This window comes from Danio aesculapii, chromosome 2 (assembly GCF_903798145.1).
Source record: "Danio aesculapii chromosome 2, fDanAes4.1, whole genome shotgun sequence".
Lineage (NCBI taxonomy): Eukaryota > Metazoa > Chordata > Actinopteri > Cypriniformes > Danionidae > Danio > Danio aesculapii.
In genome coordinates this window covers 3,971,617-3,983,917 of record NC_079436.1, presented here as the reverse complement: position 1 = coordinate 3,983,917, position 12,301 = coordinate 3,971,617, and the positions used below count along the sequence as shown (strand labels likewise).

Sequence of the window (12,301 nt, the reverse complement as noted above, 5' to 3'; positions counted from 1 at the left end):
TTTGTTGATTAGTTTGCTTTAATCAAATTCAGGATAATTAGTTAAATTAAATCTTTAAACATTATTTATTTTATAATCAATGTTAAATGAAGTCGAGAAATGTTCGACTTTGTAGAAACAAATTGTTCGCAGACCCTTGTTCTTCAGAAATCGTAAAGAAATCATTTTGGTGGAAGTTACTTTATTTTCCAACGTTTGTGTGAACTTAAAAGCAAATGATTTGCATATTCATGAGTTCAGTCATTTCCTGCGTGACTGCATTAATATTAATGAGCGGCGAAGGTTATAACTGGAAGCAGGAGTTCGTCAGGTTGCTAATATTCATAATATTTCTGTTCAAAATATAATGACGCTTTATTTGACAAAGTGTGCAGATGAAAGTCACCATAGCTAAGCTACACCCTGAAAATTATTTAAATTGTTCTCTTATATGATGAATACTTATTTTAGTACAACTTCCATATCTATAGGCTACAAAAATATCGATTTGTGATCATAAAAATAGGCGATTTGCATATTTGATGAGTTTAAGTGCTGTTAATGTGATTATAATGAATGATTAAAAGAGCTTTGATAAAATTAGCATGATTAGCAGGTGAAACGCGACTGATTGTATCACACCTCTTTTTAAAAAAGAGAAAAGTCTTTATTGAAATTACTTCTATAATAAAAGTCGAGAGGAAAAGGGGCTTTGAAAGGAATGATGAAAGCAACATTACCTTAATGTGTGCAACTTTAGCATCATGTAGAGATTGAGACTTTTTCCTGACGTTACTTTCTCAAATTTGTGATCTTAATAGCATGCGATTTGCATATTCATGAGTTCAGTCATTTCCCACGATTAATATTAATGAGCGGCGAACATTATGACTGGAAGCATGATCTCCTCAGGTAGCTAATCATAATATTTCTGTTAAAAATATAATATTTTGACGCTTTATTTGACAAAGCGTGCAGATGAAAGTCACCATAGCTAAGCTACACCCTGAAAAACATTTAAATCTTTCTCTTTTGTATGTTGAACACTACTCATTTCATAACAACTTCCATATATACTACAAAAACATCGATTTGTGATCATAAAAATAGTGAATTTGCATATTTGATGAGTTTAAGTGCTGTTAATGTGATTATAATGAATGATTAAAAGAGCTTTGACGAAATTAGCATGATTAGCAGGTGAAACGCGACTGATTGTATCACACATCTTTAAAAAAAGCGAGAAGTCTTTATTGAATTAACTTCTTATATAACAAAAGTCGAGAGGAAAAAAGAGAAAGGGCTTTGAAAAGGAATGAAGAAAGCAACATTACTTAGATTTGTGCAACTTTAGCATCATGTAGAGATCATGATATGTTTGTTCCGTCGTGAGATTCATTTCATTCATAATACAAAAGTCAAGCAGGAACTGAATTAAAGGGTGACGAACGAACAGGAATGGAATATATACGAGTGTGACCCCAATATGTGCTGTTTATGACAACGGATAAAATACTCTTACTGTATATGATAATGCAAACGGTCAGACATACATTACAGTTCTGTACATGTACCAGTCGTCGCAGCTCCGTCCACACGACCACCATTTCCAGCAAAAAACAGAACATAGAACTGTATGGCAAAAACAAAACATTTCAATGTGGAGTTAAATGTTCATTCACTGCAGAGAGGCATCAAACAGCCTCTGAGTTCAGCTTACATAGCCTAGAGGAGCCGTCAGATCTGTTCAGACACTTGAGCTACTGCTAAATGTGCACTAAAATGTGTACATGTCTTTAAATAAATTCATACTAGATTATATCAAAATAAGGGGAGTTTTATTTACACAAACATATCGCTAAGTTGAAGTTGATAAAATTTTGAAAATATGTAAGTCTAAAAATGCTGGCTTATTAACTAAAATATAGACAAGACCAAATGATGGGTTAAATGTGGTCCTATATAATATATTATTGACAAGAAAATCATATATTTATATATACATAAACAACCCAGTGGTTGGTTTTGTCCGTATTTTATCCAGCATTGGGTTCAATAACCTAGCATTTTTAAAAATGTTGATACACTAATGTTCCAATTTAGTCATTAATATGTATATTATTATTATTATTATATTACTAAAATAACTATTACTAAAAAATATTTTAAAAAACACTTGAAATTTCTCAGTTTCTCTGGATTTTCATAAGTTTTTTTGGTGTTTTGAGTAAAACATGATGTTTTATTTTATTCTCTATTTAAGTTAAAAAATGTCGCCATTTAGAGCAAATTTCTGCATTAAATAACAAAAACTGCAATATAAATATTAACAACATAATACCAATGTTTTAACTCCAAAAGATTAATATTTTCAATGATATTCATTCATTCTCTTTTCGGCTCAGTCCCTTTATTAATCTGGGGTCGCCACAGCGGAATGAACCGCCAACTTATCCAGCACATTCAGCCGCAACCCATCTCTGGGTTGCATCCACACACACTCATTCACACATACACAACGGACAATTTAGCTTACCCAATTCACCTGTGAGGCGACAGCACTACCTACTGCGCCACTGTGTCGCCCTTTCAATGATATTATTTTCTGAAAAATTACAATATTTCTATTTGATATTTGGAAGAAATATTACCAGAGCTTTACCGAATAAAACAAATATAAACATTTTACTCAAACACATACTTAGTGTAAAAAAGCGATTAGTTACTTTGCTAAGTAAACCTGTTGTAACTTAGAACTGTTAAGTTGACATTACTTAATTGTAATAATCATCCACAGTAAATTCAACTAACTGCTGTAACTTCTTTTAGGTAAAGTCAACTAACTGCTTTAACCGTTTAACGCAAAGTCAACTAATCACTTTTAAAAGTGACTGGCTTACTTTATAATGTAAAGTCAAATAATTGCTTCATCTTTTTATAGTAAAGTCAACTAATCACCATAGACTTTTCAAGCAAAGTCAACTAATTGTTTCTAAAAGCGACAGGTTTACTCACTTTAAAGTCAACTAATCAATTTTTTGTCACTTTAAAGTGACATAGACTTAAATTTTAAAGTAAACTAATTGCGACAACTTTAAGTAAAGTCAATTAATCGTTTCTAAAAGTGACAGGTTTACTCACTTTTTAAAGTAAAGTCAACTAATTCATTTGAAAAGTGAAACATTTACAAACAGATTTAAGTAAAGCCAACTAATCACTTACATTTTAAAGTAAACTAATTACAATAACTTTAAGTGAAGTCAACTAATCACCATAGGTTTTCAAGCAAAGTCAACTAATCATTTCTAAAAGTGCCAGATTTACTCACCTTTTAAAGGAAAGTCAGCTAATCACTTCAACTTTTTTTTTAAAGTCAACTAATCTCATTTAAAAGTGACAGGTTCACAGTTTTTTTTTAAGTAAAGCCAACAAATTGCTTACATTTTAAAGTAAACCAATTACAATAACTTTAAGTAAAGTCAACTAATCGTTTCTAAAAGTGACAGGTTTACTCACTTTTTAAAGTAAAGTCAACTAATTCATTTGAAAAGTGAAACATTTACAAACAGATTTAAGTAAAGCCAACTAATCACTTACATTTTAAAGTAAACTAATTACAATAACTTTAAGTGAAGTCAACTAATCACCATAGGTTTTCAAGCAAAGTTAACTAATCATTTCTAAAAGTGCCAGATTTACTCACCTTTTAAAGGAAAGTCAGCTAATCACTTCAACTTTTTTTTTAAAGTCAACTAATCTCATTTAAAAGTGACAGGTTCACAGTTTTTTTTTAAGTAAAGCCAACAAATTGCTTACATTTTAAAGTAAACCAATTACAATAACTTTAAGTAAAGTCAACTAATCGTTTCTAAAAGTGACAGGCTTACTCACTTTTCAAAACAAAGTCAACTAATCTCATTTAAAAGTGAAACGTTTACAAAAAGATTTAAGTAAAGCCAACTAATCACTTAAATTTTAAAGTAAACTAATCACAATAACTTTAAGTGAACTAATCGTTTCTAAAAGTGACAGGCTTACTCACTTTTCAAAATAAAGTCGACTAATCTCATTTAAAAGTGAAACGTTTACAAAAAGATTTAAGTAAAGCCAACTAATCGCTTACATTTTAAACTAATTATGTTAACTTTAAGTAAAGTCAACTAATCACCATAGACTTTTTAAGCAAAGTCAGATTTACTCACTTTTTAAAGTAAAGTCAACAATTCGCTTGAACTTTTTTTAAGTAAAGTCAAGTATTCTCATTTTAAAGTGACAGGTTCACAGGTTTTTTTTTAAAGTAAAGCCAACTAATCGCTCAAATTTTAGTCAGCTAATTACATTAACCTTTTAAAGTAAAGACAACTAATCCCTTTAACCTTTAAAGTAAAGTTTACAAGTCACTTTTTAAAGTGACAGGTTTAGTCATTTTTTAAAGTCAACTAATCACCATAGACTTTAAGCAAAGTCAGATTTACTCACTTTTTAAAGTAAAGTCAACAATTCGCTTGAACTTTTTTGAAGTCAAGTATTCTCATTTAAAAGTGACAGGTTCACACAGGTTTTTTTTAAAAGTAAAGCCAGCTAATCGCTCAAATTTTAGTCAGCTAATCACATTAACTTTTTAAAGTAAAGACAACTAATCCCTTTAACCTTTAAAATAAAGTTTACAAGTCACTTTTTATAGTGACAGGTTTAGTCATTTTTTAAAGTCAACTAATCGCTTTAAAAACGGACAGATTTACGCACTTTTAAATGTAAAGTTAACTAATTGGCTTAATTTTTAAAGAAAAGCCAACAAATGGCGTTTTACGGTGTAATGAATTTAGTCCAGAAGAACTGAGAATATTTTCAGTGGTCTTTAAAAATTGTCTATTTAATATATTTTAAAATGTACCTTTACTTCTGCAAATGTGACATTTGATTGCCATTATTGATCAATGTGATTTAAATAAAGTGATGTAAAATCTTCCCAATGATCCAATTAAGTTTTATTTTGAATTATTTGTAATAGAGTCAGTTTAACTGTTGGTTTTGTTCAACGTAATGTGCTCTTGTTCAGATAAAATATAAATTGATCAAAATAATAATAAAAAAAATCATATTAAACAACAGTGCATGCTTTTCAAATTGACCAAATGATCTTTTAACGCAATTCGGTGCTCAAACATTGTCCATCTGACTTAATTTATATATATTTTAAATGAAATTCACACATTTCTCCCATTCAACTGAAGTGTCCGAACACTTTTCAGCGGCTCTGAATGAATTACGGATAATGATTACACACACCACCTAGCAACATACACTGGTGTAAATTGCTGATTAAAATCATAAGCGAATGAAACCAGAAGTCCTAAAAAGGTCTTTCAGCACTCCAATGTGTCTCTACTGGCATCACTGTAGTCTACACATGTCCTGTAGTCATCAATAGTCTCAAATTGTTCAATCCAACCGGCAGATCTGGGTTCAGAAAGGCCTATAAACAGAGGTCCTTGCATCTCTCGGCTTTATTAAAGCCTCTAATTTAAAAGTGATCTGCTAGTGCACCTCCAGGCCCATGTACTCCTGGTTCTGTGCGGCCGGCAGGTGCCCGTTGGTGTGTGTTTTGAGCTCCAGCGGGCAGAAGTCCTGCTGGTAGTCGGGGTTGTCCATGCTGAAGAAGGGCTTTGTGGAGAGCAGCTGTGTGTGGGATGTGTTCAGATACTCCACCACTGAAGCCGGAGCCGGGCTCTTGAAGCAGTTCAGATACTCCTCCTCCGTCTCGTCCAGCGCAGGTGAGGAGTGCAGGAGGGTCCGCAGGGGTCCGTGGGGCTGCTGGTACACCGGGTTGCTCATGCTGGACTCATTCTGGTTCATATATTCTGCAGATTAGAAGATGTTATGGGGTAAGTAATTAGTATTGATTTTAATCAGCAGTTCATTAAGATGTAAATGTGTATCTACGTGCTGAAACCCCTCAAGGGTATTAGCATCTATTAAAGCAATAGTTCAGGTGAAGGTCGTTTAATTAACCTATGACTTTCCAAATCTATGGAGCCCTTGAGGGACAAGCTGACGGAAACCAATGTGAATGGAAAGGGGGTGGGGGGGGGGGGTGTTTTTAAACGCTTGAGGAAGTTTGTGTTTAGGTTTTAAAGGAGAAACTTTGCTCTCCTAAAACAAATTTGACCTCTATTTCAGGGATCAAAACACACAGTATGAATCCACTTCTGCTATTTTAAACATGGGAAAAACAGTCTGCGCACCAAGCGCATAGTCTAAAAGTCTTATAGTCTACACTTAAAGTTTGCTTGAAGCTGCCGCCATTTTTTTTTTGTATTGTGATGCACTTCGTAGAGAAGCGGAATATTAAATGAGAATACAGTGGGCGTGGCTTGTTTTTCTACTGCGAGCTGATTGGATGTAGTAAAGTAGGCATTTTATTCAGAAACATCAAGAAAATGTTTGGGGAGAGTTATTACAACCTAATAGACTCCTCCTCCTCAACGTTTCTGTTTGTTGACTGACAGCTGGAGGGGCGTGGTTAAGTATGTTAGCCACGCCTAATACCTCAGACAGACGTAATCTGACAATTTTACAGAAAACAAACAGGATTTTTAGATTTTAATTTTAGATTTACAAGGGCACACTCTTTTTTTCTTAATGACATCCATAGATGAGTTGTTCACCACAAAAAAAGGTTATAATTTAGATTTTAGGTTTAGATTTTTCATTAGTTTTAGTTTTTGTTTTCAAACTCAGCTAGTTTTAATGAGTTTTTAGAGGTAGATTTAATAGTGTTTTGAAATTGCTTAGTTTTAGTTTAGTTTTTATTAGTTTCAGTGTTAGTTTTAGGTTTTTTTTTTTGTAAATACGGATATTTGTTAGGTGCAATATTCTAAATCATCAGAATAAAAACTGCATAACAAAAACTCAACCAAAGATAGCTTATTTTTTTTGACACAAGAACACTACCATCTACCCATCCTCAAATTCAAATACAACAGCCCACAAGATGGCTGCCTTAAGTAAAATATGTGTGCAAGGCTGCTTCTGAGGTTAAATAAACAATAGTGATGGGAAGTTCAGATCTTTAATGCAAACTGGATCTTTTGTGACAATCTTCCCAAATTTGGACTCTACATATCAAAAATGTATAGTCAGCAATTATAACGTCAGTCAGCATGTCACCATGATCTGAAAAGTTTCTTTCATTAAGTTTTGCAACCCAACTCAAGCATGATTCACTTATTTAAATTCCATTACGACTTTTCTGTTATGAAATAAACGTGCGTTTCTCCAGATCCTCTCATTTAAGCTCTCGGTTTACCCGCGCTGCAGTTGTTCAAGTTTTCAGTCACAACAGGCTGTCATATACTGTTTGTGTTCAGTTCACTGAATCACACATGCGCAGTATTATCAGTTCACCGCTTCTCGAATCTGATCTGTACTGTTCAAATAACTGAATAACTCAGTATATATTGGTTTATTTCAAGTCAGAATCTGGTATCAGGCATGATAAAAAATAAGCATTTTGTGGATAAGAGTGCTTACTGGAGATGCTAATCGTTTCAAATGATTCAGTTCAGATTTGGTGAACTATTTCAACTGGTTTACGTAGAATATCTGGTTAAAAAGAACGATTCGTTCGTGATCGCGATCACTAATACAGAAATAAAACCCATTATTGGGCACAAATCTGATGATTAACAGATTTGAAATGAACAGTGAAATGAAGTGTCGGCTCAGTTCGTATTTAATATTGTTACAGTGTTGCTGTCATGTCCAGCCATTGTTCTTTTGTTGCGGCAACAACAGCGAGGATGACAGGAGGTGGACCGGATTGATCTGCTCAATGGCATCAGGATTACAGACTCTGGTGAAACACCTGGCAGTGAGAGGTAAATAGATTTACCTTTAAAAACCTTACAGTCTGTAAATACATTTACAAAGACGTTTTTGCTATATTTTCAGTTAGTTTTGTATGTACACAATTCAGTTTCAGTTCAACTCTCGTTTTTATTGTTATTTTAGCCAACGAAAAGGTTTTTTCAATTTTAGTTTTCGTTTTTTTAATTTGTTTTTGTTAACTACAATAACCTTTCCACAAAACTAGCAATGTGAGCTAACAAAATTACATAGTTAGCTTTGATTTCATTTGTACTTTAAGGGCGAGTTTTGAGCGTAATGTGCAATAAACCAATCTCATTTCCATCCCAAGCAAGTTGCGATCGCATCATGATGCACTCACTAATTTACACGTCAGTCTTAATAAGTGGAAAGACAGAAAGCCTCAGTAGTGACGAAACCGACAACCTTGCGTATGAGCAGACCGTCTACAGAACAAGCTGGATTCACCCAAACTCCCTGAGGTGAAGAATACGTGGAAGGAAGTAGCATTTTTATATTTACATTTATCAACAATTATCTTTGACAGTTTAATCCTTTAATTTTTCAGATTTACAGATATTTCTGTGCTGCTGCGCATCCCTGTGTGTGTAATAAGCAATGGGTATGCAGGTTTTGGACTTGCCTATCACCTATCTGCTCAATGAGCTCGCAATAGAAAAACAAGCCACACCCACTATTTTCTCATTTATCATTCTGTTACTTTAGAAACTGCATCACAATATGAAAAAAAAGAGAAAGAAAAAAAAACACACCAGAGCTTATAGTTTACGTGGACAAAATAGATATTTCACAAGGACTTTTTTTCGTCCACATCCAGCCATTTTTTCCCCCAGGAGGCTGATAATATGATTTGCGATATCAGAAACTATTTAATCTAAGTCTTGAAACCCCCTGCAGTGCGTGCTCGTACCGTTATAGCCCGGCGCAGGCTGAAAGTCTCCCTCCTGAAAGCGCTCTGTGGGGTCCGGGATGTAGCGCAGGACCATGCTGTTCTCCCTTACTGGATAGCCATTCTGTGGGAAAGCAGATGAGTATGACTTAAAGAGACAGTTCACCCAAAAAATACACAATATGTCACCCTTTACTCGTTCAAACCTTTACAAGTTTCTTCTGTCAAACATTAAAGAAGTTAACTACTGACTTCCATAGTGTTTGTTGTTGCTACTTTGGTTTTCAGCTTTCTTCAAAATATCTTTAGTGTTCAACAGAAGAAAGAAACTTATAAAGGTTATCAAATTGCTTGAGGGAGATTAAATAGTGATCACCCAATTTTGTTGTTTGAATCAAATTAAATTCACAAGTGATTTTATATAAACAGGAAGCATTGGTAAAGCGTTGTTTTAAATAACGTTTGCGGAAATAAAATGTCAAAGCATTTAGGGGAAATAATATTCCATCTTCATTCAGCGTAAAATATATGATTATATTAACACGCATTCTGACCTGAAAATATTCAAAGGAAAAAATAATACTATATTTTAAGTGACTAAAAACCTAAATGTAGTTCGAGCATTATCATGGGATTAAAAGGGAAATGCATATGTTGAATTGTTAACGTCATTTAAAAATCTATTCAAATATGCTTTACTTCTGATGTGATTCAATATTGATGTCTGAATTCAGTAACTCACCCCGTTTCTACTATTGCAGTTTCCAAAGCTGCTGTTCAGGCTCTGAAACAAAACAAAAAGCACAAGCACATCTTTAGTACCAACACTTCATAATCATAAACAGACTTGTACTATAAACCATATAATCTTATTATAAAATGTATTTTCAAGTTTTTTTGATAAACAGTTCAAGTACTGGAAGCTTGATTGAACTGTATTAGCATTTCTAATTATGAACAAACAAACAAAGGAATGAATGAATGAATAAATTATCAATAAATGAGTTTATAATTAAATTAGATTTTCAGTTTTTATTAAACATGTCAGTTTTTCCTGTATTTTTTTATCCAATACACGGGTCAGTGAAATACTTTGCATTTTATGTCCATAATCAGTGTTGCCAGATTGGGCGGTTTCCCGCACAATTGACCCTTCGCTAAGCCACACCCGAAAACTGCCAGCTAAAGCATTGTGCATATGGATTGTGCAAATCTGACACCCCGTATCCTAAAAGTTTGGACGAGGTGGTGGGATATTTTTTTCTTTTTGAAAACCTAAAACCCAAAAGGAAGAAATGCCAGCGTGGATCAAGCTCTGTGAGCGGAAAAGAGCGGAGATAAGTTTTGTTTTCGATTTTCTTGACACATTCAGAGATAGACCGACGGCAATAACTCACACACCTCTTACCCTAAACAGATCTAAACTGCTTCCTACAAAAAAAACAAAGCAGGTTATGTTTCCCAGCTGTCTTTTTCTTTTTTCCACTTGATATTATGAGCACTGCTTCTTTTAAGCTCTTGCCATAGTAGTCGTACTATTAGCAGTCATATTTCCATCTGATTCAAGCTACGAATATTTGAAATTACATATCAACACTAAACAGAGATCTGAGCACTTTGCGATCAATATACTTCACAATCTGAGCGATCAATATACTTCACCCGCAGCTGTTTTTCAGTCATTTATAACCCTCATGTCCATGTCAGAGCTACAATTCACTGATGTTTTCGTCCGTCTTTTAGAGATTTGACGACGTATAAGCGGGTTAGTGTCTGCTTTTATATTTGGTGTTGGATTAATATTTGCTGATAGGGAAATCTATTTGTTCACTTCAGCTATTTATACTTTGATTTGCATTGCATATACTTAGATTCCACTTAACTGCAAATTAGAATAGAAACATTGACATTGATTTTTGGGTTGTCCCTTAAATATGGTTGCCTGTTTTGTAAATAGTTTGTAAATAGTGTATATATATTGGGATAGTAAGGAGTTTGACGCCATTTTATTTGTAAAACCTTTTGACCTCTGTTTTTTTGTGTTAGGTAGTTAGGGTAGTGAATTTATTCAGTAATTCATTCATTTTCTTTTCAGCTCAGTCCCTTTATTAATCCAGGGTCACCACAGCGGAATGAACCGCCAGCTTATCCAGTACATGTTTTATGCAGCGGATGCCCTTTCAGCTGCAACCCATCTCTGGGAAACATCCATCCACACTCATACACTAAGCACAATTTAGCCTACTCAATTCACCTGTACCGCATGTCTTTGGACTGTGGGGGAAACCGGAGGACCCGGAGGAAACCCACGGGTGCAGGGAGAACATGCAAACGCCACAGTGAAACGCCAACTGACTCAGCCAAGGCTCGAACCAGCGACCTTCTTGCTGTGAGGCGACAGCACTACCTACTGCATCACTGCATCGCCAGGGTAGTGAACAGTATTTTCTTTGTGTTTATTATTATGGCCTTGTCAGCTCCCGAATTCAAACCTCAATAAATCTCTGATTTCATTTTCCTAACACATTAAAAACAAACTACTTTTATCTAGAAGAGTTCAACCACACAAGTTTGTGAAGCTGTTTGCAATTGCTAATTGAACTACAGAGTGCAGATTCAGGAAATACATGCTTACGGCTACATTCATTCTGCCATGGCGGAGCGCCACACCAAAATTCATCCCGCCACGGATACATTACATAGCATTATTGGAGATATATCCAGCTGCAGACCCGCAGAACCACACACGTTTCAGGCACACGCAATCAAGGCCAACCATATATGGTAACTAACTCCTTAGGAGCATTATCGCCACCTATTGAATTTCACCAATATGGTTTCCCATTTCAGTCATTGTAGTATTATTATATCGTAACGATCACATTAACATCTCTGCAGTTTCTGAACTCAAATTATGTAAATAAAAATAATACGTTTAAACTCTTATGACTTTACTCACGTGTCCACATACACTAAGAAAACATAGACTGTCTGATTGTAGGATTAAGTGTAATAAACTAATTCAGGATCTTAATATTATCATACTTGGATAAAATCGCTTTGTATGACCAAATGACCAAAATAATCGTGATTTGATTTCTCCCATAATCGAGCAGCCCTACCTGCCACCACAGCTGGAAAAAATCCGAGAGGAAAGACTGAAATATATTGGTAAAGAGACACAACTTGCAACAAAAGTTGGCCAACAATGCTGCTGTCTAATGCAGTGTTTCCCAACCCTGTTCCTGGAGGCACACCAACAGTACATATTTTGAATGTCTCCCTCATCTGACCCATTCAGGTTTTGGGGTCTCTTCTAATCTTCTGATGAGTTGATTCAGGTGTGTTTGATTAGGGAGAGGTTGAAAATGTGTACTGTTGGTGTGCCTTCAGGAACCGGGTTGGGAAACACTGCTCTAATGCACCGCTGTTAAGAAATGTGTTATTTTTGGCAGTATTTCTAATCAGTGTGACGTAATGCTTAATCCGTTCGGCTGACTTGTAAAAAGATGATGACTGAGAACTGAATAAATCTTTTATTCA

At 34.6% G+C, this 12,301-nt stretch overlaps 1 protein-coding gene across 1 annotated transcript in view; it reads right to left on the bottom strand.

Moving 5' to 3' along the window:
• Positions 1-1,208: 1,208 nt before the first annotated feature.
• Positions 1,209-12,301, bottom strand: part of egfra (epidermal growth factor receptor a (erythroblastic leukemia viral (v-erb-b) oncogene homolog, avian)) — a 77,660-nt gene continuing 66,567 nt past the window's right edge. Inside the window, exons 24-26 of the mRNA XM_056464629.1 lie at positions 9,501-9,542; positions 8,780-8,882; positions 1,209-5,840 (exon numbers count right to left, since the gene is read on the bottom strand). Coding sequence (XP_056320604.1) covers positions 5,518-5,840; positions 8,780-8,882; positions 9,501-9,542 — 468 coding nt within the window. The 3' untranslated portion in view covers positions 1,209-5,517. The remainder of the gene's footprint in view (positions 5,841-8,779; positions 8,883-9,500; positions 9,543-12,301) is intronic.